General features: G+C 44.8%; 1 protein-coding gene across 3 annotated transcripts in view; it reads left to right on the top strand.

Annotated features, from left to right (window-relative positions):
* Nucleotides 1-26888, top strand: part of MSN (moesin) — a 153192-nt gene that overhangs the window by 59836 nt on the left and 66468 nt on the right. Inside the window, exons 1-2 of one of the 3 annotated variants that reach the window (XM_033201143.1) lie at nucleotides 20103-20316; nucleotides 20808-20843. The exons of 1 other annotated variant lie outside the window; for it this stretch is intronic. Coding sequence is in view for 1 of the 2 variants with exons in the window: in XM_033201142.1 (XP_033057033.1) it covers nucleotides 20305-20316 (12 nt within the window). In the remaining variant the exon portion in view is untranslated. Of the gene's footprint in view, nucleotides 1-20054; nucleotides 20317-20807; nucleotides 20844-26888 lie in introns of those variants that run through there. One more of the 3 variants, XM_033201142.1, reaches the window with a different exon arrangement.

Here is a 26888-nt window from a genome sequence, read left to right as displayed (position 1 = left end):
CTGATGGAAGTTTCTTTAGCTGTGCAAAAGCTCTTTAGTTTAATGAGATCCCATTTGTCAATTTTGGCTTTTGCTGCCGTTGCTTTTGGTGTTTTAGACATGAAGTCCTTGCCCATGCCTATGTCCTGAATGGTACTACCTAGATTTTCTTCTAGGGTTTTTATGGTATTAGGTCTAACATTTAAGTCTCTAATCTATCTTGAATTAATCTTCGTATAAGGAGTAAGGAAAGGATCCAGTTTCAGCTTTCTACTTATGGCTAGCCAATTTTCCCAGCACCATTTATTAAATAGGGAATCCTTTCCCCATTTCTTGTTTCTCTCAGGTTTGTCAAAGATCACATGGCTGTAGATGTGTGGTATTATTTCTGAGGACTCTGTTCTGTTCCATTGGTCTATATCTCTGTTTTGGTACCAGTACCATGCTGTTTTGGTTACTGTAGCCTTGTAGTATAGTTTGAAGTCAGGTAGCGTGACGCCTCCAGCTTTGTCCTTTTGACTTAGGATTGTCTTGGCAATGCGGGCTCTTTTTTGGTTCCATATGAACTTTAAAGCAGTTTTTTCCAATTCTGTGAAGAAAGTCATTGGTAGCCTCAGCAAATGTCAAAGAACAGAAATTATAACAAACTGTCTCTCAGACCACAGTGCAATCAAACTAGAACTCAGGACTAAGAAACTCAATCAAAACCGCTCAACTACATGGAAACTGAACAACCTGCTCCTCAATGACTACTGGGTACATAACAAAATGAAAGCAGAAATCAAGATGTTCTTTGAAACCAATGAGAACAAAGATACAACATACCAGAATCTCTGGGACACATTTAAAGCAGTGTGTAGAGGGAAATTTAGAGCACTACATGCCCACAAGAGAAAGCAGGAAAGATCTAAAATGGACACTCTAACATCACAATTAAAAGAACTAGAGAGGCAAGAGGAAACACATTCAAAAGCTAGCAGAAGGCAAGAAATAACTAAGATCAGAGCAGAACTGAAGGAGATAGAGACACAAAAACCCTCCAAAAAATCAATGAATCCAGGAGTTGGTTTCTTGAAAAGATCAACAAAATTGACAGACCGCTAGCAAGACTAATAAAGAAGAAAAGAGAGAGGAATGAAATAGACGCAATAAAAAATGATAAAGGGGATATCACCACCGACCCCACAGAAATACAAACTACCATCAGAGAATACTATAAATGCCTCTATGCAAATCAACTAGAAAATCTAGAAGAAATGGATAATTTCCTGGACACTTACACTCTCCCAAGACTAAACCAGGAAGAAGTTGAATCCCTGAATAGACCAATAGCAGGCTCTGAAATTGAGGCAACAATTAATAGCCTACCCACCAAAAAAAGTCCAGGACCAGATGGATTCACAGCTGAATTCTACCAGAGATACAAGGAGGAGCTGGTACCATTCCCTCTGAAACTATTCCAATCAATAGAAAAAGAGGGAATCCTCCCTAACTCATTTTATGAGGCCAACATCATCCTGATACCAAGCCTGGCAGAGACACAACAAAAAAAGAGAATTTTAGACCAATATCCCTGATGAACATCGATGCAAAAATTCTCAATAAAATACTGGCAAACCGGATTCAGCAGCACATCAAAAAGCTTATCCACCATGATCAAGTGGGCTTCATCCCTGGGATGCAAGGCTGGTTCAACATTCGCAAATCAATAAACGTAATCCAGCATATAAACAGAATCAAAGACAAGAACCACATGATTATCTCAATAGATGCAGAAAAGGCTTTTGACAAAATTCAACAGCCCTTTATGGTAAAAACGCTCAATAAATTTGGTATTGATGGAACGTACCTCAAAATAATAAGAGCTATTTATGACAAACCCACAGCTAATATCATACTGAATGGGCAAAAACTGGAAAAATTCCCTTTGAAAACTGGCACAAGACAGGGATGCCCTCTCTCACCACTCCTATTCAACATAGTGTTGGAAGTTCTGGCTAGGGCAATCAGGCAAGAGAAAGAAATCAAGGGTATCCAGTTAGGAAAAGAAGAAGTCAAATTGTCCCTGTTTGCAGATGACATGATTGTATATTTAGAAAACCCCATCGTCTCAGCCCAAAATCTCCTTAAGCTGATAAGCAACTTCAGCAAAGTCTCAGGATACAAAATTAATGTGCAAAAATCCCAAGCATTCTTATACACCAGTAACAGACAAGCAGAGAGCCAAATCAGGAATGAACTTCCATTCACAATTGCTTCAAAGAGAATAAAATACCTAGGAATCCAGCTTACAAGGGATGTAAGGACCTCTTCAAGGAGAACTACAAACCACTGCTCAGTGAAATCAAAGAGGACACAAACAAATGGAAGAACATACCATGCTCATGGATAGGAAGAATCAATATCGTGAAAATGGCCATACTGCCCAAGGTTATTTATAGATTCAATGCCATCCCCATCAAGCTACCAGATCCCTGTCTTCTGTGGCCTAGCTGAGCAACCTGTCATGAGCTCTAAGGATATGCCTAGAAGTGTTCTGGATTCCTTTTGCGTGGAACACAAATTGTGATCCCTTTATGGGAACAGCTACAGCCCAACCTGGAATGGAAAATTAAAATAAAAAAAGCAGCGGCTGACAAGACAAAGCAGGATGTGAGAGGGAGACCAGATGAGCTCTGCGAACCTACTGCAGGCACTGTAGGGCTGAGGGAGACAGAGAGCACGAGGAGGGCAGGAAAGACCAAGGGAGGGCTTCGTGTAAGAGGTAGGGCCCAGGAAGCCCAGAGATAAGAGCAAGCACAGGGTGCTGCTGCGTGCAGTGAGTAGCCCAGCTAGAGGGCACGGCCTGTGCTGAGGAGCCGTGGGAGGAAGAGAGGGCTGGGAAGGTAAGGTGTGCATTGGTGTGTGTGTGAGGGGTCACTTGCCAATTCTGAGTACACATGAAGGCCATGTTTCTGAAGATCACCATGGTGACCATGTGGAAGCTGGCCCGGACAGGCAGCCTGGAGGCAGGGAAACCAGGGAGGAGCCTGTTCCGACAGTTGAGGCTAGAGTCAGGGAGCGCTGACCTGGGGCACTGGCAGTGGAGATGGAATGGAATGAAGCTGTGAAGGACACACAGACAGACAGAGAGCAGGGCTTGGTGACTGATGGCAGGGGTCAGGCAGAGTTAAAGATGATGACACTGTGCACACAAAAGACGGCGCCAACAGCAAAACCACCAACAGATACAGAGCTGCTGGGAAGGGGAGCTTGAGGGGAGAAGAGTGTGAGCACCCCTCACAGAGCCTCTCATAGAACCTGGCACTTAGCGGGCACTTGGTCACAGATGGATGTGGATGGTTTGCAGGCGGGCCATGAGCTCAGCAGGTTGTTTTCTCTCTGGGCACATGTAGACTGGTCACATATGCAGAGTGACTGGTCAGTGGGGGCAGGGCTGGAGGGCTGATGACTTGACTGGGAGATCCTGTCTATGGAGCCAATTTCATATTCCAAGAGGATGATGGCTCAAATTAAATTGATATTGGCTGGCTGGGGAAAGTGCTTGAAAAGCTTCCAGCCCTATCAGATGAAAAGCCAGAGAGAAACTTTGTCCTCTCATGGTGGTCCATTAGTGTGATTAATAATAAATATTCCCAGACACTTGATACTGACAAAACGCCTCATCAGACTGCTTATGATTTTCCACCTGCTATCTTGAGCCATTAGTCTGACCACTAAGGTGCAGGGGTGATGCGAATCTTAAGATACACCCCCTTCCTCAAGTATGTCTGGTCATAGCTCAGGACTGAGAAGGTCACAGATTCAGGCTGATAGAATGAAGGTGGACTTTGGGCTGACACTACCTGGGCCCAGATCCCTGTGCCACCATCCAGAAATCAACAAACATGTGACTGTTGGATAAGTCACATCACTCCTCAGATCCTCAATGTCCTCATTTCTACCAATGTAACTGTCATTTCTCGTGAGGGTTACATTGAGGTTAGATATTGAAATGGCCTCCTTAGTGCTCAGCACATAGTAAGTGCCTTGTTTAATATTATCTTCTCTCCTTTTACCCAAATAAGCTTTTTTCTTAAGAAGTAGTTACAGAACTGAGGATGGTTAAAAGCATGATTTTCCTACTACTGCAGTTTGTACTCTCAGCCACATTATGCTGTGAGAGGGTCTTTTTCCTTAGGGGAGACAACAGTATCTAAAGAATAAGCTAAAGAATACTTTAGTTTATTCTCTTTTTTGTGTAAGGGGCACAAACAGTCAAGTGTTTGCACTACTGACCCAGGGGAAGAAAAAGAGAGAGAGAGAGTGTGGGGCCCCAAGCTGATATTTTTTCTCATCTGTCTCTAACACATTTCTCTTCTATGAATGAAGCTAGAACAGCAATCCCAGGGGCTTAGTTAATTCTTCCTGCAGGAAAAACCCAAGAGCAAATGTGCTGAGTGAAGCAGAAGGACTTTCCAACAGTGATGAAAATGAAAAACAGCCCTCAGAAAGTTTTGATTGATGGGGAACTTTCAATTACTACCATTCAATGAATTGTTCGGGTGGAGGAATTCTTTTTGCAAAGTATCCCTAGGATTCAAGACTGTTCCCCAACCAGTTTGTCTCTGATATTGCCTCTTCTGCACTGCACTGCATCCCCTGAAGGAGGAATGCCACTTGAAATGCAGAAGCTTCTTTATTGCAGTGAACTTAGATCTAGGATGGGAACAATATATGAGCAGATAATTAAAAGTCCAATTTCATTTCTCTGTTGAGCTTGGACATAGACTTTCTTTTTCTTTTTCTTTTTCTTTTTCTTTTCTTTCTTTTCTTTTTTTTTTTTTTTTTTGAGACAGTCTCGCTCTGTCCCCCAGGCCGGAGTGCAGTGGCGCAATCTGGGCTCACTGCAAGCTCCGCCTCCCGGATTCATGCCATTCTCCTGCTTCAGCCTTCTGAGTAGCTGGGACTACAGGCGCCCGCCACCACACCTGACAAAGGGTTTTTGTATTTTTAGTAGAGACGGGGTTTCACTGTGTTAGCCAGGAGGGGCTCCATCTCCTGACCTCATGATCTGCCCACCTTGGTCTCCCAAAATGCTGGGATTACAGGCATGAGCCACCACACCTGGCTGAGCTTGGACATAGACTTTCATATAAATCAGCTTGATTTTTCTATTTTTCTTTTCTTTCTTTCTTTCTTTTTTTTAGATGAAGTCTTGCTCTGTCTCCCAGGCTGGACTGCAATGGCACAACCTCGGCTCACTGCAACCTACACCTCCCGGGCTCAAGCGATTCTCCTGCCTCAGCCTCCCGAGTAGCCGGGATTACAGGCATGTGCCACTGTGCCTAGCTAATTTTTGTATTTTTAGTAGAGAGATGGTTTCACCATGTTGCACAGGCTGATCTTGGACTTCTGACCTCAGGTGATCCACCTGCCTCAGCCTCCCAAAGTGTTGGGATTACAGGCGTGAGCCACCGTGCTTGGCCACCTTTTTTCTTTTTTCTTTCTTTTTTTTTTTTTTTTTTTTTTTTTGAGATGGAGTCTCATTCTGTTGCCAAGGCTAGAGTGCAGTGGCGTGATCTGGCTTACTGCAACCTCTGCCTCCCGTGTTCAAGTGATCCTCCCACCTCAGCCTCCCAAGTAGCTGGGACCATAGGTACCCACCACCATGTCCGGCTAATTTTTTGTATTTTTAGTAGAGATAGGGTTCACCGTTTTGGCCAGGCTGGTCTCGAACTACTGGCCTCAAGTGATCCACCAGCCTTGGTCTCCCAAAGTGTTGGGATTACAGGCATGTGCCATCACTCCCGGCATCACATAAATCAGCTTCATGCAGTTCTTGCTTGCCGTTCCCTTGACTTTGATGCCCAGACTAGCTGCAGCTCCAGAATCTTCCCAGTCCCCGGAATCCTGAGCCTTTCCAACTGGACCCCAACTCTGGCCCTAAAGCCCTGATCAAACATTCATTTGCATCTCCTGCCCACTGACTCAGATGCCCCTAGCTTCCTTGGACTCCAGCTCCAGAGTGTCCCTGTACCACTTCTGCTCATATTGGCCCTCATTAGCTGTACTGCTTGAAAAAGACTTGCCTGTCTCCCTTAGAACTTTCTGAATTTAGCTTGTCTGAAAACGCAAATGTCTTCATACTCCTTACATTCCTCTCACAGAGTAACCAACCTATGTGTAGATGTATGGCTCCTATTTCTATGTCTTCTCTCTAGAAACACTGACAAACCTCATCAGATCTAAATAGTTTTACTCATGGGTATTACTCTGGCCCCAGGATGATTGATCTAACTCTCAGTTCAAATAGGATCACAGTAGGGGGTAAGGTGGGAGGACTATCAGAAGTTTGGGCAATATAGGCATGAAGTGGTTTACAAGGAGGTAGGAAACAAAGCTGTTTCACTGCCATCTTGAAGAACAAGATAGCACCTCAGCTGCCTCTGCTCTGCTCTGGCATAACTGAGATGAGTACCTCCTAGCCAAAGTGCTTAATGTCTAGCCCCTAAACAATGTCTCGCTATTGACCATAATCACTATAACCAGCTTCTGTTTGGTGAAGTGGGGAGGAAGGCACTACTTCTCTGGTTCTAGCCCTCAAAATGTATTGCTTTATTTATTGACTCTCAGCCTGAACATTATTGGTGTATAGAAATGCTACTGATTTTTGTACATTGACTTGTATTTTACAACTTTGCTGAAGCTGTTTATCAAATCTAGGAGCCTTTGGGAAGAGATTATGTGGTTTCTAGGTATAGAATCATATCATCTGCAAAGAGAGATAGTTTGACTTCTTCTTTTCCTATTTGGACACTTTTATTTCTTTCACTTGCCTGATTGCTCTGGCCAGGACTTCCAGTATTATGTTGAATAGGAGTGGTGAGAATGGGCATCCTTGTCTTGTTCCAGTCCAGTTCTTTTTTTTGAGACGGAGTCTCACTCTTTTGCCAGATTGGAGTGCAGTGGTGCAGTCTCGGCTCACTGCAACCTCTGCCTCCTGGGTTCAAGCAATTCTCCTGCCTAAGCCTCCCAAGTAGCTGGGATTACAGGCACGCACCACCACGCCTGGCTAATTTTTGTATTTTTAGTAGAGATGGGGTTTCACCATGTTGACCAGGCTGATCTTGAACTCCTGACCTTGTGATCTGCCCACCTTGGCCTCCCAAAGGGTTGGGATTATAGGCGTGAGCCACTGTGCCCGGACAAGTCTTGTTCCAGTTCTTTAGGGAAAGGCTTTCAGCTTTCCCCATTCAGTATGATGTTGGCTGTGGGTTTGTGATAGATGCTCTTTCATTTGTTCTTTGTTTTTTTTTTTTTTTTTTTTTTGAGATGGAGTCTTCCTCTGTCACCTAGGCTGGAGTGCAGTGGCGTGATCTCAGCTCACTGCAACCTCCACCTCCCGAGTTCAAGTGATTCTCCTGCCTTAGCCTTCCAAGTAGCTGGGATTACAGGTGTCTGCCATAATGCCTGGCTAATTTTTATATTTTTAGTAGAGACAAGGTTTCACCATGTTGACCAGGCTGGTGTCGAACTCCTGACCTCAAGTGATCTGACCACTCGGTCTCTCAGACTGTTGGGATTACAGGTGTGAACCTCCTATAGATGGCTCTTATTATTTTGTGGTATGTTCTTTTGATGCTTAGTTTGTTGAGGGTTTTTTTTTTTTTTTTTTTGAGACTGAGTCTCGCTCTGTCACCCAGGCTGGAGAGTGCAGCGGCGCGATCTCGACTCACTGCAAGCTCCGCTCCCAGGTTCACGCCATTCTCCTGCCTCAGCCTCCCGAGTAGCTGGGACTACAGGTGCCCGCCACCACACCTGGCAATTTTTTATTTTTTATTTTTAGTAGAGATAGGGTTTCACTGTATTAGCCAGGATGGTCTTGATCCCTGACCTCGTGATCCACCCACCACGGCCTCCCAAAGTGCTGGGATTACAGGCATCACCCACCGTGCCTGGCTGCGTGTTTTTATCATAAAGGGATGTTGAATTGTATTGGAACCTTTTTCTGTACTATTGAAATGATCATATGATTTTTGTTTTTAATTGTGTGTATGTGGCAAATCACATTTATTGATTTGTATACGTTGAACCAGGTTTGCACTCCAGGAATGAAGCCTATTGATCATGGCATATTAACTTTTTGACGTGCTGCTGGATTCATTTGCTAGTATTTGTTAAGGACTTTTGCATCTATGCTCATTAGGGATATTGACCTGAAGTTTTCTTTTTTCATTGTGTCTCTGCCAGATTTTGGTATTAGGCTGATGCTGACTTCACAGAATGCGTTAGTGAGGAGCCCCACCTCCTCAATTTATTTTTAGAATAGTTTCAGTAGGACTGGTACCAGTTTTTCTCAAGAACACATCCCCATTTACAATAGCCACAAAGAGACTTGGTGCTGTGGCTCACACCTGTAATCCCAGCACTTTGGGAGTTTGAGCTGGGCAGATCACCTGAGGTCAGGAGTTTGAGGCCAGCCTGGCCAACATGGTGATGCCCTGTCTCTAGTAAAAATACAAAAATTAGCCAGGCAAGGTGGCATATGCCTGTAGTCCCCATTACTCGGAGGCCAAGGCAGGAGAACTGCTTGAACTCAGGAAGCGGAGGTTGCAATGAGCCGAGATTGTGCCATTGCACTATAGCCTGTGTGACAGAGCAATACTCCGTCTCGAAACCAAACAAAACAATAGCCACAAAGAAAATGAAATATCTAGGAGTATAGTAGCTAACCAAGGAGGTGAAAGATCTCTCCAAGGAGAAGTAAAAATCACTGCTCAAAGAAATCAGAGATGACACAAATACATGAAAAATATCCCATGCTCATGGATCGGAAGAAGCAATATGGTTAAAATGGCCATACGGCCCAAAGCAATTTACAGATTCAATGTTATTCTCATCAAACTACCAATGTCATTCTTTACAGAATTAGAAAAAACTGTTCTAAAATTCACAGGGAACCAAAAAAGAGCCCAAATAGCCAAAACAATCTTAAGCAAAAAGAACAAAGCTGGAGGCATCACACTACCCAACTTCAAACTGTACTATAAGGCCATCATAACCAAAACAGCATGGTACTGGTATAAAAACAGACACATAGACCAATGGAACAGAATATATAGAAAACTCAGAAATCAGGCCTCACACTTATAACCATCTGATCTTCAATGAGGTCAACAAAAACAAACAATAGGAAAGAACTCCCTATGTAATAAAAGGTGCTGAGATACTTGGCTAGCTATATGCAGAAGCATGAAACTAGACCCTTACCTTTCACCATATACAGAAATTAACTCAATATGGATTAAATATTTAAATTTAAGATCTCAAACTATAAAAATCACAGAAGAAAACCTAGGAAACACCCTTTTTGACATAGGCCTTGGTGAAGAATTTTTGTCTAAGTCTCAAAAAGAATTACAACAAAAGCAAAAATTGGCAAGTGACACCTAATTAAACTAAAGAGCTTCTGCACAGCAAAAGAAACTATCAACAGAGTAAACAGACAACCTACAGAATGAAGAAGACATTTCTAAACTGTTCAACTGACAAAGGTTTAACATCTAGAATCTATACGGCACTTAAATCAATAATCTAAAAATAAATAACCCATTAAAAAATGAGCAAAAGGCTGGGTGTGGTGGCTCATGCCTGTAATCCCAGCACTTTGGGAGGCTGAGGTGGGTGGATCACCTGAGGCCAGGAGTTCGAGACCAGCCTGGACAACATGGGGAAACCCTGTCTCTACTAAAAATACAAAAATTAGCCAGGTGTGGTGGTACGCACCTATAATTCCAGCTACTCGGGAGGCTGAGGCAGGAGAATCACTTGAACCCAGGAGGTGGAGGTTGCAGTGAGCTGAGATCATGCAATTGCACTCCAGCCTGGGCAACAAGAGTGAAACTTTGTCTCAAAAAACAAAACAAAACAAAACAACACAAAACAAAAAAAACTAATGAGCAAAGGACATGAACAGACCCTTCTCAGAAAAAGACATACAAGTGGCCAACAAATATATGAAAAAAAAAAAAAAGCCTGTCATCACACATCATCAGAGAAATGCAAATCTAACCCACAATGAAATACCACCTCACATCAGTCAGAATGACTAGTATTAAAAAGTCAAAAAAACAACAAATGCTGGCAAGGCTGTGGAGAAAAGGGAACGCTTATACACTATTGGTGGGAATGTGAATTACTTCAGCCACAGTGGAAAGCAATTTGAAGATTGTTAAAGAACTTAAAACACAGCTACATTTGTTCCAGCATTCTTATTGCTAGGTATATACCAAAAGGAAAATAGATCATTATACCAAAAAGACACATGGACTTGCATGTTCATCGCGGCATTATTCACAATAACGAAGACATGGAATCAATGTAGGTGCCCATGATCAGTGGTCAATTGGATAAAGAAATGGTTGACTGGATAAAGAAATGGTTGACTGGACAAAGAAAATGTGGTACATATACACCATGGAATACTGTGCAGCCATAGGAAAGAATAAAATTGTCCTTAGTAGCAACATGGATGGAACAGGAGGCCGTAACCCTAAGTGAATTAGTGCAGGAACAGAAAGCCAAATACTGCATGTTGTCACTTATAAGTGGGAGCTTAACATTGAGCACCTACAGACATAAACATGGGCACAACAAACATTGAAAACTACTAGAGGTGGGAGGGAGGAGGACATGGGTTGAAAAGCTTCCTAATGAATACTATGCTCACTGCCTGAGTGCAATATGTTCATGTAACAAACAAGCACATGTACCCCTTGTATCTAAAATAAAACATGAGAAAATAATATTTAAAAAATTTCTTGCTTGTACTCTCGCCAGAACTTCTTAACTGAGCTCTTTGTCTTCTGTACATTAGCTGTCTGGCCTTGAGTAAGTCCTTTCCTCTTTCTGATCCCCAGTTCTCCTGACCTGGAGTGAGACTGGACTAACTAGTCTCTGATAGTTTATGCTCTCCCTCTATTTCCCATCCTCTCCTCTCCAGAGGTCCAACCTCATCTTTCTCCCTCAGCCCCTCTTTCCTCCTATTTCTTAGCTCCCCCAGCCTCTGACACCCCCTGCCCCTGCTTGGACTTCTATGTCCCTTTTCTTTTCTTTTTAAGACGGAGTCTCACTCTGTTACTCTGGCTAGAGTACAGTGGCGTGATCTTTGCTCACTGCAGCCTCTGCTTCCTGGGTTCAAGCAATTCTCCTGCCTCAGCCTCTCAAGTAGCTGGGATTATAAGCACATGCCACCACACCCAGCTAATTTTTGTATTTTTGGTAGAGATGGAGTTTTGCCATGTTGGCCAGGCTGGTCTTGAACTCTTGACCTCAAGTGATCTGTCTGCCTCAGCCTCCAAAAGTGCTGGGATTACAGGTGTGATCCACCACATCTGGTCCCTGTTTCCCTTTTAGTAGTGTGTTCAGCTGCTTGACACTCTCTACCCAACTCTCCCCTGTGCATGTGTGTTGTGGGGAGTGGTTGGCATGGGAGGTAGGGAATGACACAGAGGAAGTTTCCACTTTCCAGAAAGTTGGATACTCCAAGTAAATTCTTTGTCTTTAGGCATTTGGCTTCATGCCAGGCCCCTGTGGGTTCTAGGTGAACATGAGTGAAGAAATCAGTTGAGTTCCTTGAACTTCTGGTGAAAAAGGGCCTATGGCAGTATTAAGGAGTGTGATGAGCTGCCATGCTACTCCTTCTGCTGAGGCTTTCTGGTGAGTGCTCTGCTCTTCCTTGGGACGACTGCTCAAAGACTGTTTGGACTTTCCGATGAGTGCTGCACTTTGAACAAATGCTTAGCTCAAGGAAATGATCTTGGCAGGGAACTTTGTTTACCCTAGCACACATCAATCAATCTTGTCAGCAGTGAGAGAAACCGAGGCACATTGAATTGTGGACACTGTTGGACTGGGAAGGCAGAGGAGGATGGAATAAGACTACTGGTTCCTGAATGCAAATGCAAGACCAGCCCATATGCAATCCTCTTAGGCTCATCTATTGCCCTAGGGAGTATATTTCCTTTCTCATCCCTTTATAATGTCAGAGTGGGAAAAGACCTTGGAAGTCCAGGAGTCCAGTCCTTTCTTGCTACAGAAATGGAAACTCAAGCCCAGAGAGGGGAAGGGAATTACCCAAGGCCACATAGTCGTCACAGGATGAGTTACCGGCAGAGCTATGAGTAGAAGGCAGGTGTCCTGACCTCTCAAATATCCTTTCCATTGTCTCAAACCGGCTTACCATCTGTGGTGCCTTACCTCACAAGGATATTCAGACCATGCCTTCACACGGTTGCTAGCGGAGAGAGGAATAACGGACTATTGCCAGCCACTTTCTATTTTTTTTTTTTAATTTTTTTTATTATACTTTAAAGTTCTAGGGTACATGTGCATAACGTGCAGGTTTGTTACATATGTATACTTATGCCATGTTGGGTGTGCTGCACCCATCAACTCGTCAGCACCCCATCAATTCATCATTTATATCATGTTACTCCCCAGTGCAATCCTTCCCCTCCTCCCCCCTCCCCATGATAGCCCCAGGTGTGATGTTCCCCTCGCCGAATCCAAGTGATCTCATTGTTCAGTTCTGACCTATAGTGAGAATATGCGGTGTTTGGTTTTCTCTTCTTGTGAGAGTTGCTAAGATGATGGTTTCTAGCTGCATCCATGTCCCTACAAAGGACGCAAACTCATCCTTTTTGATGGCTGCATAGTATTCCATGTTGTAGTCACATGTGCCACATTTTCTTAATCCAGTCTGTCACAGATGACATTGGTTTGGGTTTCCAAGTCTTTGCTATTGTGAATAGTGCCGCAATAAACTACGTGTGCATGTGTCTTGTAGTAGAGTAATTTATAATCCTTGGGTATATCCCAGTAGTGGGATGGCTGGTCATATGTACACCTCTTCTAGATCCTTGAGGAATCGCCATACTGGTTTCCATAATGGTTGAACTAGTTTACAATCCCCCAACAGTGTAAAAGTTTCCTATTTCTCCACATCCTCTCCACCACCTGTTGCTTTCCTGACTTCTTAATGATTGCCATTCTAACTGGTGTGAGTGTATCTCATTGTGGTTTTGATTTGCATTTCTCTGATGGTGAGTGATGATGAGCATTTTTTCATGTGTTCCTGTTGGCTGTATGAATGTCTTCTTTTGAGAAATGTCTGTTCATATCCTTTGCCCACTTTTTGATGGGGTTGTTTGTTTTTTTTCTTGTATATTTGTTTGAGTTCTTTGTAGATTCTGGACATTAGCCCTTTGTCAGATGAGTAGGTTGCAAAAATTTTCTCCCATTCTGTAGGTTGCCTGTTCACTCTGATGGAAGTTTCTTTAGCTGTGCAAAAGCTCTTTAGTTTAATGAGATCCCATTTGTCAATTTTGGCTTTTGCTGCCGTTGCTTTTGGTGTTTTAGACATGAATCCTTGCCCATGCCTATGTCCTGATGGTACTACCTAGATTTCTTCTAGGGTTTTTATGGTATTAGGTCTAACATTTAAGTCTCTCATCTATCTTGAATTAATCTTCGTATAAGGAGTAAGGAAGGATCCAGTTTTCAGCTTTCTACTTATGGCTAGCCAATTTTCCCAGCACCATTGATTAAATAGGGAATCCTTTCCCCATTTCTTGTTTCTCTCAGGTTTGTCAAGATCACATGGCGTAGATGTGTGGTATTATTTCTGAGGACTCTTTGCTGTTCCATTGGTCTATATCTCTGTTGTGGTACCAGTACCATGCTGTTTTTGGGTACTGTAGCCTTGTAGTATAGTTTGAAGTCAGGTTGTGACGCCTCCAGCTTTGTCCTTTCGACTTAGGATTGTCCTGCAATGCGGGCTCGTTTTTGGTTCCATATGAACTTTAAGCAGTTTTTTCCAATTCTGTGAGAAAGTCATTGGTAGCTTGATGGGGATGGCATTGAATCTAGAAATAACCATGGGCAGTATGGCCATTTTCACGATATTGATTCTTCCTATCCATGAGCATGGTATGTTCTTCCATTTGTTTGGTGTCCTCTTTGATTTCACTGAGCAGTGGTTTGTAGTCTCCTTGAAGAGGTCCTTTACATCCCTTGTAAGTTGGATTCCTAGGTTTTTTATTCTCTTTGAAGCAATTGTGAATGGAAGTTTATTCCTGGTTTGGCTCTCTGCTTGTCTGTTACTGGTGTATAAGAATGCTTGGGATTTTTGCACATTAATTTTGTATCCTGAGACTTTGCTGAAGTTGCTTATCAGCTTAAGGAGATTTTGGGCTGAGACGATGGGGTTTTCTAAATATACAATCATGTCATCTGCAACAGGGACAATTTGACTTCTTCTTTTCCTAACTGGATACCCTTGATTCTTTCTCTTGCCTGATTGCCCTAGCGACAACTCCAACACTATGTTGAATAGGAGTGGTGAGAGAGGCATCCCTGTCTTGTGCCAGTTTTCAAGGGAATTTTTCCAGTTTTTGGCCCATTCAGTATGATATTAGCTGTGGGTTTGTCATAATAGCTCTTATTATTTGAGGTACGTTCCATCAATACCAAATTTATTGAGCATTTTTTAGCATAAAGGGCTGTTGAATTTGGTCAAAAGCCTTTTCTGCATCGAGATAATCATGTGGTTCTTGTCTTTGATTCTGTTTATGTGCTGGATTACGTTTATTGATTTGCGAATGTTGAACCAGCCTTGCATCCCAGGATGAAGCCCACTTGATCATGGTGGTAAGCTTTTTGATGTGCTGCTGAATCCGTTTGCCAGTATTTATTGAGAATTTTTGCATCGATGTCATCAGGGGGTGGTCTAAAATTCTCTTTTTTGTTGTGTCTCTGCCAGGCTTTGGTATCAGGATGATGTTGGCCCCATAAAATGATTAGGGAGGATTCCCGTTTTTCTATTGATTGGAATAGTTTCAGAAGGAATGGTACCAGCTCCTCCTTGTACCTCTGGTAGAATTCAGCTGTGAATCCATCTGGTCCTGGACTTTTTTTGGTGGGTAGGCTATTAATTGTTGCCTCAATTCAGAGCCTGCTATTGGTCTCTTCAGGGATTCAACTTCTTCCTGGTTCAGTCTTGGGAGAGTGTAAGTGTCCAGAAATTATCCATTTCTTCTAGATTTTCTAGTTGATTTGCGTAGAGGCATTTATAGTATTCTCTGATGTAGTTTGTATTTCTGTGGGTCTGTGGTGATATCCCTTTATCTTTTTTATTGCGTCTATTTGATTCCTCTCTCTTTTCTTCTTTATTAGTCTTGCTAGCGTCTGTCAATTTGTTGATCTTTTTCAAGAAACCAACTCCTGGATTCATTGATTTTTTGGAGGGTTTTTTGTGTCTCTATCTCCTTCAGTTCTGCTCTGATCTTAGTTATTTTCTGCCTTCTGCTAGCTTTTGAATGTGTGTTTGCTCTGCCTCTCTAGTTCTTTTAATTGTGATGTTAGAGTGTCCATTTTAGATCTTTCCAGCTTTCTCTTGTGGGCATTTAGTGCTATAAATTTCCCTGTACACACGGCTTAAATGTGTCCATAGATTCTGGTATGTTGTATCTTTGTTCTCATTGGTTTCAAAGAACATCTTGATTTCTGCTTTCATTTTGTTATGTACCCAGTAGTCATTGAGAAGCAGGTTGTTCAGTTTCCATGTGGTTGAGCGATTTTATATTGAGTTTCTTAGTCTGAGTTCTAGTTTGATTGCACTGTGGTCTGAGAGACAGTTTGTTGTTATAATTTCTGTTCTTGTACATTTGCTGAGGAGTGCTTTACTTCCATTTATGTGGTCAATTTTGGAATAAGTGTGATGTGGTGCTGAGAAGAATGTTATATTCTGTTGATTTGGGGTGGAGTGTTCTATAGATGTCTATTAGGTCCGCTTGGTGCAGATGGAGTTCAATTCCTGGATATCCTTGTTAACTTTCTGTCTCGTTGATTCTGTCTAATGTTGACAGTGGAGTGTTGAAGTCTCCCATTATTATTGTATGGGAGTCTAAGTCTCTTTCTAAGTCTAAGGACTTGCTTTATATGAATCTGGTGCTCCTGTATTGGGTGCATATATATTTAGGAGAGTTAGCTCTTCCTGTTGAATGATCCCTTTACCATTATATAACGGCCTTCTTTGTCTCTTTTGATCTTGATGGTTTAAAGTCTGTTTATTAGAGCCTAGGATTGCAACCCCTGCTTTTTTTTGTCCTCCATTTGCTTGTTAGATCTTCCTCCATCCCTTTTTTGAGCCTATGTATGTCTCTGCATGTGAGATGGTCTCCTGAATACAGCAGACTGATGGGTCTGACTCTTTATCCAGTTTGCCATCTGTGTCTTTTCATTGGAGCATTTAGTCCATTTACATTTAAGGTTAATATTGTTATTGTGAACTTGATCCTGTCATTAGATATTAACTGGTTATTTGCTCGTTGTTGATGCAGTTTCTTCCTAGCCTCGATGGTCTTTACATTTTGGCATGTTTTTTGCAATGGCTGGTACCGTTGTTCCTTTCCATGTTTAGGGCTTTTTTCCAGGTCTCTTGTAAGGCAGGACTGGTGGTGACAAATCTCTAAGCATTTGTTATCTGTAAAGGATTTTATTTCTCTCCTTCACTTATGAAACTTAGTTTGGCTGGATTGAAATTCTGGTTGAAAATTCTTTTCTTTAAGAACGTTGAATATTGGCCCCCACTCTCTCCTGGCTTGTATAGTGTCTGCCGAGAGATCTGCTGTTAGTCTGATAGGCTTCCCTTGTGGGTTACCTGACCTTTCTGTCTGGCTGCCCTTAAGATTTTTTTCTTCATTTCAACTTGGTGAATCTGGCAATTATGTGTCTTGGAGTTGCTCTTCTGGAGGATTATCTTTGTGGCGTCTCTGTATTTCCTGATTTGAATGTTGTCTGCCCTACTAGGTTGTGGAAGTTCTCCTGGATGATATCCTGAAGAGTGTTTTCAACTTGGTTCCATTTTCCCCCTCACTTTCAGGCACCCCTATCAGACGTAGATTTGGTCTTTTTACATAATGCCATACTTTTGTGGGCTTTGTTCATTTCTTTTTCTTCTTTTTTTTTCTTTTGGTTTCTCTCTCTCGCTTCATTTCATTCATTTGATCCTCAATCCCTGATACTCCTTCTTCCAGTTGATCGAGTCGGTTACTGAAGCTTGTGCATTTGTCACGTATTTCTCGGTCATAGTTTTCATCTCTGTCATTTCGTTTATGATCTTCTCTGCATTAATTAGTCTAGCTGTCAATTCTTCCACTCTTTTTTCAAGATTTTTTGTTTCTTTGTGCTGGGTATGTAATTCTCTCCTTTAGCTCTGAGAAGTTTGATGGACTGAAGCCTTCTTCTCTCATCGCGTCAAAGTCATTCTCTGACCAGCTTTGATCCGTTGCTGGCGATGAGATGCGCTCCTTTGCAGGGGAGATGCCCCCTTATTTTTTGAATTTCCACTTTTCTGCCCTGCTCTCTTCCCCATCTTTGTGGTTTTATCTGTCTCTGGTCTTTGATGATGGTGATGTACTGATGGGGTTTTTGGTATATGTGTCCTTCCTGTTTGATAGTTTTCCATCTGACGTCAGAAGGACTGTCTGTTCGTCTGTTGGAGATTGCTTGAGGTCCACTCCAGACCCTGTTTGCCTGGGTATCAGCAGCAGAGGTTGCCGAAGATAGAATATTGCTGAACAGCGAGGTACCTGTCTGATTCTTCCTTTGGAAGTTTCCTCTCAGGGGTGACTCCACCCTGTGAGGTGTGGTGTCAGACTGCCCCTAGTGGGGATGTTTTCCCAGCTAGGCTACTCATGGGTCAGGGACCCACCTGAGCAGCCGTCTGTCCCTTTCTCAGATCTCAACCTCTGCGTCGGGAGATCCACGGGGCCCCCAAAGCTGTCAACAGGTCGCGTGTCTGCACCGGCCCCCGCTGCTTCCCCTATTGTACTTCAGCTGTGGGCTGTCCCCAGAGGTGGAGTCTACAGAGACAGGCAGCTTCCTTAGCTGCTGTGAGCTCCACCCAGTTTCGAGCTTCCCAGCGCTTTGTGTTACCTACTTAAGCCTCAGCAATGGCGGGCGCCCCTCCCCCTGCCTCGCTGCTGCCTTGGGGATAGATCGCCGCAGACTGCTGTGTTAAATGAGGGAGGCTCCGTGGGCGTGGGGACCCTCCTGCAGGTGTGGGATATATTCTCCTGTGTGCCTGTTTCCTTAAAGGGCAGTATTGGGGTGGGAGTTACCCAATTTTCCAGGTGTTGTGTGTCTCAGTTCCCCGGCTAGGAACGGATTTCCTTCCCCTTGCGCTTCCGTGAGGCGATGCCTCGCCCGCTTCAGCTCTCGCTGGTCAGGCTGCAGCAGCTGACCAGCACCGATTGTTTGGCACTCCCTAGTGAGAATGACCCCAGTACCTCCATTGAAAATGCCGAAATCCCCGGTCTACTGTGTCTCTCGCGCTGGGAGTTGGAGACTGGAGCTGTTCCTATTCGGCCATCTTGCTCCTCCCCTCCACCAGCCACTTTCAAACTAAAACTCAGACTTATTTTATTTTACTTTTTTTGGAGACTGAGTCTCGAGCTATTGCCCAAGCTGGAGTGCAGTGGCCCAGTCTTGGCTCACTGCAGCCTCTGCCTCCCGGAAGTGATTCTCCTGCCTCATCCTCCCGAGTGCCTGGAACTACAGGCGTGTGCCATCACGCCCGGCTAATTTTTTTGTTTTTGTTTTTTTTTTTTGTATTTTTAGTAGAGATGGTGTTTTGTCATGTTGAGCAGGCTGGTCTCGAACTCTTGACCTCAAGCGATCTGCAGACCTCGGCCTCCCAAAGTGGTGGGATTACAGGTGTAAGCCACTGTGCATGGTCTCACTTATTTATTATTATTATTATTTTTGAGACAGAGTCTTGCTGTGTCACCCTGGCTGGAGTACACTGGCGCAGTCTTGGCTCACTGTAACCTCCGCCTCCTGGGTTCAAGCGATTCTCCTGCCTCAGCCTCCTGAATAGCTCGGATTACAGGCACATGCCTGGCTAATTTTTGTAATTTTAGTAGAGACGGGGTTTCACCATGTTGGCCAGGCTGGTCTTGAACTCCTGACCTCAGGTGATCCACCTGCCTCAGCCTCCCAAAGTGCTGGGATTACAGGAGTGAGCTACCGTCCCTGGCACTCACTTATTTTTTTATATCGATATGGGAGGGGGTCTTGATATGTCCCCCAGCTGGTCTCAAATTCCTGGGCTCAAGCAATCCTCCTGCATCACCTCTCAAAGTGTTAAGATTAACAGTCGTGAGCCACCACCTCTCAGCCTAAAACTCAGACTTGACCAGACACTTCAACCGTCTAGAACACTGGCCATCCTGGGATTCTGTGACCTTGACAAGAAGCAGAAAGGGAGCTCGCAGACAAACCCCAAGGGTGTGGACTAGGGAGGTCACATCTAACCTGAGGGAATTATAGCCAGCCTCATCAGGGAATCAGAAAGTGAATGTACTGGGGGAGGGGCTAAAGGATCAGGGCACTGATTTGAGGAAGGTGAAGACTGGCATTTAGAGGAAGGAAAGATAAATGAGGACTCAGCAAGGATGGGTAGGAAATATAATGGGGAGAGTCCTACGGAAGAGAATGGATGAAGTGTTGGAAGAGGTGAGGCAGTTTAGTCAAAAGAAGAGAAGTTTCCTGTGGACCTGAGATCTTCAGGCCTTTGAGGAGCTGTTAGGGACAACAGGGGATTTGTGTGGCCTCGGGGATCTGAGGATGGAAGAACTGAGATCCATGGATGGAAGCCATAAAGAAAAGGAGTTCAGATATGGCAAGAACTTTCTAAGAGCCAGAGTTGTCTAGAGAAGGAAAAGATAGCTGTGATAGGTAGTGAGCTCCCCATCAGTGGAAAGTTGCAGTCAGGGGCTGAGTAAGCATCTGTCAGGGCCCAGGGTCTGGGGCCTGAGTGGGGGTGGGGCTGGAAGGCCAGGACGTGCAAGGCTAGGGGCTGTGATGGGGGTGGGAGAGAGCGAGGTGTGGTGGTGGGTCGGGAGTGGTAGCTATCCTAGGTCCGCCTGGGCCCAGCCGGGCCCCCCACGTGGGCGCTGTGGTCTGGCTGCGCCCGGCCGGGCCAGGCGGGGCTGGGCGGGGCAAGGCCAGCGGTCGGCTGGGAGGCGGGCGCGAGGGCGGGGAGCGGCGCGGAAGCCGGGCCACATAAAGGAGCGGGCGGCGCGACAGGGGCGGCTCTTTCCTGGGTGGGGTTTGTGAAGTCGTGGCCCGTTAGCAGGAAGCCTAACAGTCGCCCCGACGCTAGTGAGGGACCCAATCTGAGTCCCCGGCCAACGGAATCCGAGCTGTGTGTACTGCGTGCTCAGCACTGCCCGACAGTCCTAGCTAAACTTCGCCAACTCCGCTGCCTTTGCCGCCACCATGCCCAAAACGGTGAGTGCCGGGGGTGGGCGCTGTCGACCCCAATGGCTCTGGCTGAGCCTCATAGCCCTTTGCTGATGGCTGAGGGCTTGGCCCGCCACCGGCCCGCCTGGGACGCCGCGCCCTCCGCCATAGCCAAGGGTAGGGAGGGGACCGGAGTGGGATCCTGGTCTGGTGCGCCCTCAGGGGTTGAGGGGGTGTCCAGGCTGGAAGTTTGGACAGGGCGAGGCCTGCCTCTTTCTCAGGTTCGAGTTCCCTGTGTCTGAGATGCAACAGTGAGGACGGCTTCGTTGGGGCCTGGGGTTTCCCCTTTTCTCTGACGGGCCATGGGCACAGAGGAGAGGATTCTGGTCCAGAAGACTACACTTTCCCCAACTCAGGAATTGACACATTTCTGGGGCAAGGCTGCCAATGTCCAAGAGGGGCCATGGGAACAGAGAAGCAGGGAGGAAGGAGGGAGCCGCTAGGGGTGGATCCGGCACCCCGACTCATCTTTCCCACAGCCTCACCGGGTGGCTCCAGCTGTTTTCCACTAGGAGGTGAGGAGAGAGATGTGAGGAAATCGTCATCGAGGATGCACCCGAGAGCACCAACACTTATTTAGGCACCAGTCTGAGGAGAGGCCTACCTCATCTCCTGGGAGAGAGGACCGATTTCTCCCTCCCCTCCACCCCCAAATCCCTGCCCCTCCTATTGCTTAATGCCTCTCTATCTCCTCCTATCCCCTCCGGACTATTTTGTGTGGTGTGGGTTCTCTCGTGGGGCCACACCTTTCTAGAGTGTTGGTTGATTTGGGGATGCGTCTCCACCCCACTGGCTGTTATGAGAGGAACAGAAGCCTCCTGGGAGTGGGGATAGGGGGGCCGGATGCCCAGGAGGGAGAGGGGAGGAGGGGTGTGCCTGACTAATGAGCTCTGCTTGCTTTTGTGCAAGTCATGCCAAATGGCTGCTGAGGCCCTTCCCTTGCTCAGAAAGGCCTGGTGACCACCCTGACTTGAGTCCCTTAGGCCAAACAGCTTGTTGGGCTGGCCTAGGCAATGCAGTGCTCCCAGATATGTCTCCCCAGGACTGCTTGAGACTTGTAGAGGTGAGATAGTGACTAGTAGCCTTCAAAAGGGCTGAAGGCCCCTGGGATGAGAGGAGGCAAGTTGGGGGACCAGCCTTTTGGGTTTGTGATGAGCTTTGGTTGCCACGTTACTGTATACCAGCTTCACTGCCAAGTCGTTCTTGCCTTTCCAGAACGTTGTCCTTCAGAAACACCAAGTTTTCAAAAAGTATGTGCTTTCACTGTCTGTCTCCTTTAAATTGCTTGTGGTTTTAGGACATGAGACTTTTACACACTTTCTTCCCTAACCCCTGCCCCCAAAGAGAGAGAGTAATGGTTTTGGAGAGAGGGGAAAATACCCCATTGTCTGCCAAAACAGGATTATAAAGATCCTGTCAGGAGCGGCTCTTTGGGTCTCTTTCTGCGGTTGAGTCCTGACTCCTCTTAAGGTGCGGCTTTACCTGAACAGTTGGGTGGATCCCTGGGAATAGACATTGCTCTATGGCCTTTCTTCTGTAGTGACATATCTCATCCTCAATTCTGAGATAGCCCACTTTGAAACACAACTTCATGGGCCTGGAAGTTGCCTCAAACTTACATTAACATCTCATCTGAGTCAAAGTGGAAAAGAAGACAAGACGGCGTGTTTATTGTTTTCCTGGGAACGGAGAGAGATTGAAGTATAAGCTGTTTGTAGTCAGTCCTGGAGTAATGAAGTTACCTAAATACTGAAGGCATTTTTATGCAGATTGACTGAAACCTAAATCAAATTGGAGGGAGAGGGTTGAGTTTTGATAGACTGGAAGCATTAGATAATTTTCTGTGCTTCGACTCAAGGAATGGTCAACTTTTAGGAAAAGCAACTATATTATGTCTGTTAAGACCGTAGAATTTTAACCTGAAAGGGACTTTGGAGACTGTTTAATAAAACTCTCTTAAAACAAAAACAAAAACAAAAACAAAAAACTAATGAGGAAATTGAGACCTACAGGGAAAGACCTACCTAAGGGCACATGGTGACTGAGCCAAGATTGGGGTCCAGGCTTTCCGATGCTCATCTCATTGACCCTCTATTCTGACCCAATGATTGAGTTCTTGACATTTGAGTTCCCTTTCTTGCTCCAAACAAATTGCCCCCTCTTCTCAGAACTTTATGGGCCTCAGATAAAGGAAATGAGTAATTTGAGCAAAGTGGCCAAGGTTGGCATTTGTGTGTCTCCTGGTAAGGTTCAGTAGTGTCACCACGTGCCTCCTGTTACTTTTCTTATTCCTCATACCAAGGTCGAGGTGTTCAGGGGCACACCCTAGTTCACTGAATACCAACCAGTAATGTTAATTAAAAGGGGAAAAAAATTTCCCTTTCTCTGCTCCATTTTCATTTATGTGCTTTAGGCTATTTCTAGCGTATGACAGATAGAGAAAGGTAGTGGAAAAATCAAACTCCTTCATTCATATGCAGCATGTCTACAGCCTATCTAGGGTTGGTTTCACTTTTATAGCTAATTGTCCCTCTTAATCAGCCCAACCACCCCTACATCTGTTAAAACATGCCGGCCGAGCGCAGTGGCTCAAGCCTTTAATCCCAGCACTTTCGGAGGGCGAGGCGGGTGGATCACGAGGTCAGGAGTTTGAGACCAGCCTGACCAACATGGAGAAACCCCGTCTCTACTAAAATTACAAAAATTAGCCAGGCGTGGTGGTGTGCGCCTGTAATCCCAGCTATTCGGGAGGCTGAGGCAGGAGAATCCCTTGAACCCGGGAGGCGGAGGTTGCAGTGGGCCGAGATCGCATCACTGCACTCCAGCCTGGGCAACAGAGCAAGACTCCGTTTCAAAAGCAAAAAAAGCAAAAAAACAAAAAAAACATGCCTCACTACCCACTGCCACCCTTGCCTTCTTGCCATTCCTTGGACTCTGCTTCTGGTTGCCAGTTTCCTGAGTCTGCTTTAATAGCCAGAATGGAAAAGCTTATTAATTGCCATCTACATTTTTTGGTGATGATGACAGTTATATATATATATATATATATATATATATATCTAGATATATATTTTTTTTTTTTTTTTTTTTTTTTTTTTTTGAGACGGAGTCTCGCTCTGTCGCCCAGGCTGGAGTGCAGTGGCACGATCTCGGCTCACTGCAAGCTCTGCCTCCCGGTTTACGCCATTCTCCTGCCTCAGCCCCCGAGTAGGTGGGACTACAGGTGCCCGCCACCACGCCCGGCTAGTTTTTTTTTTTGTATTTTTTTTTTAGTAGAGACGGGGTTTCACCGTGTTAGCCAGGATGGTCTCAATCTCCTGACCTCGTGATCCGTCCGTCTCGGCCTCTCAAAGTGCTGGGATTACAGGCTTGAGCCACCGCGCCTGGCCCAGTTATATATATATTTTTGAAAAGGCCTTTCCCCTTCCCTACCTTCTTTAATTTTTTTCTTTTAAGATCACAAAGGACTTGAGGCTTTCTTGGATTTCCTAAAAAAAGAGTGTTCTGAATTTTTGAGATGTTCTTGAGTTTCTGGTTTCCTTCCTTGGGATTTATTAAATGCTAGTATTGAAAAGGCTCTCCACAACTACAAAGTCCAATTCCTCTCATTGTATAGATGATGAAACTGAAACCATGTTAGGGGGAGACTAACCTAGAGTGATGCAGTATGCCAGTTGCAAAGCTAGGACTTGAATCCAGGTCTTAGTTAGAGGGTCAGTCTTGGTGAAACACCTCTTTGATCTGCTGGGGTTTTAGCCATAGATCAACAGATCAAGGGAAAGGCAATCAAGTGGTCATTTGATGGGACCATCAATGTGAGCAGACATAGAGCCTAGATCCTTGAAGTATTTGAAGGTGTCTGTGTCAGCATTCAGCTAAACTTTAACAGGGGCTATGTGAACTGTTTATTCTCCTGCCATTCCTAGCATTACTTGAGCCACTCGAGTGGCACTAAAGTGGTACTTGGTAAATAGGAGCCAGAATCTCAGTCTTTTAACCCTTGAACCAGCCCTGCCTACAGACTTAAGTGTGGGGAAAAGGATCAGGAAGAGAGGTTGTATGAGAGAGGATCCTGCATCTCTCAACTTTGGTTCTTCAGTTCACTTGGCCCTTTGTGAAAGTGTAGATGATAGAGATAGAGCAGGAACCATCTTGGGAATTTCCTTTACACATTTCTTTTAACAGCCCTCTGGGTAGGGAGGGGGCTGGGGGGGCAGGAAGGCCTTTGTGGGACCCACACTAACTAATCTATACTCTGGTGTTAGGCTTGGAGAGCGAAAGGTTGCTCTGTGAGGCAGTGATAGAAGTAGTATTGACCACTAATCTTCTAACTTTCCGTTCTGTAGCTGCCTGCAACAGTAGCTTGTTTTAGGGTGTTGTTCTTTTCTCTTACCTCCTGCTCCCATGAAACTGCGTTACCGAATGATGGAGCTGGAAAGGACATTTGGAAGTCATCTAGTCTATTCCCCTGCCTCCAAATCTATTCTCTCTGGATGAGATAATATGACAGCTACAATTATTCTGAACTCTGTTCTAGTGTTGCATGGCAACAGCCTGTCTTAGGTCCCTTTGTATCTTTCTGGGAGTTTCCCCCACTGGAATTTCTAGACTCTGGGTCCCCAGAGGGGAGAAGATCTGGCTACCAACACTACCAGAGTTAGGCCTTTCATAACCATAGCTGCTGGAAATTTGGCATTGTTACAGATTGCGAACAGTCTGTCTCTAATCTTTCAAAGATAGAATTGAATTTATCCTATGCCTCTTTCCTAACTCACAATCTTCTTTCCGTGCCACCTGCTCTATTATTTTGCTTGCAAAGGGGAAAAAACAGGTACAAATGTGGTCTCCTTTGGGGTAGTCTGTTGGTTCAAGTGAAGGGGTGGTATTTTCACGATTGACTGGCTTTGCTGTCCATCCCTCCTTCCATTTCATGCTTAGAGCTGGAAAACTTCTCAATTCCAAGTTCTAATTTGTGGTATAGAAGTTGTCACTTTGGAGGGTTAGCTCAGGATTCCATGAATTTGGAAGGTGGGTGCTGGGAAATGGAAAGCAACACTGAACTGAGAAATTTTCGTCTCTTTCCATGTAAGAAGAACTTCTCTCCTGTCCTCAGTAAAGTGAGCCAAATGAAGTGGGACTTTAGGCAAGTCCTTTCTTAAGGCCCTCTGTCTCTCCAGCTTGTCATGAGGGAGCTGTACCAGTGATGGGTAAACTCTAGGAATCCCTCCAGTACTGATGCTTTTGAGAATCTTGATGGTATAGCATTGAGTCTCTTATTTGTGTGTTCATTTCTTCAGACATTCTTTCTTCAGCGTTTGGGCACCTATGTGCCAGGCAGTATTGGAAATACAAAATTGAACAGTGCTTATTAAAATGTTTCCTCTTGTCCCATTATACTTCTGGAGTGCTGTTTCTTCTTGAGTGCTGAGTTCAGAATGGACTGTTTCTCACATGGGAGTTAGTTTGTTTCATTAGTAGATCCAAGAAGAATACTGGCTTGAGTACTCTTGGCCATTTCTTCCTGAGTCTATGGGAGAGAAAGGGCTGTGTCTTTCCTTACTGTGGAAAGAAAGAAAAAGTGAGAGTATATTATGAAGGCTGTGGGTTGACTGAAAAGCTTTGGACAAACACCAGAAGCTTCATAGATTTTCCTGCCATTCTTCCCACATTTTTCAATGACTGCCTGCCTGATAGTAGAATAGTCCCTTTTATTTCTGCTGAAAGGAAGGCCTGGAAGCTACTAGATTATGTTTTAGATTTTCTTCTAACATGGTTAGTGTGGTAGTTAGATATATTGGTAGATATTGAGGCCTTCCTAAGGGCTCTGAAACAAGCCTCCTAAAGTATCTACCACCAGTGAGCTCAGGACTGGCTATTGTGGGGTACAGCTTTTTTTTTTTTTTTTTTTTTTTTTGATACGGAGTTTTGCTCTTGTTGCTGAGGCTGGAGTGCAATGGCGCGATCTCGGCTCACCACAACCTCTGCCTCCTGGGTTCAAGCGATTCTCCTGCCTCAGGCTCCTGAGTAGCTGGATTACAGGCATGCGCCTGTAATTTTGTAACCACGCCCGGCTAATTTTTTATGGGGTACAGCATTTCAAAGGCATTTGCATCTAGGGCAACCCAGAGCTTCCCTAGCCTTAAGCTTTCCTTTAGCTGGTTGTTCTGGATGGGCAGGGTTTCTCACAGGAGTGTTTTGAACCACGGAACAACTGAGCTGGCCTTAAATCTTCTGCCTCAGCCTTTATCTTCTTGATGGGGGCACTAAAGTCCAGAAAAGGCAAAGGATTTGAGTGAACTGGTTATAGTACCAGGAATAAAACCTAACTTGCTTGGCTCCAGTGTAGGGTAGGGACGTTGAATGCCTACCTTCTAAATGGCACTACTGCGAGGTGCTCAGTGTCTTCTCCCTCTGTGCTGGTGGTGACATGACTGTGGAGTTATGGTCATAGAAAGAGCAAGTTCTTCTGAGAATGTAGAGCTGACCTCATGGGTTTCTTTATTTGGAAATGGTTCAGGCTCTGACCTTATCTCAGGGACTCTTTGTAGCACTTCCCAGGA

This window comes from Trachypithecus francoisi, unplaced genomic scaffold (genome assembly GCF_009764315.1).
Source record: "Trachypithecus francoisi isolate TF-2019V2 unplaced genomic scaffold, Tfra_2.0 Lachesis_group6, whole genome shotgun sequence".
NCBI classification, from domain to species: Eukaryota; Metazoa; Chordata; class Mammalia; order Primates; family Cercopithecidae; genus Trachypithecus; species Trachypithecus francoisi.
The sequence above is the reverse complement of the archived record's forward strand: the minus strand, read 5'-3'. Positions and strand labels throughout refer to the sequence as shown.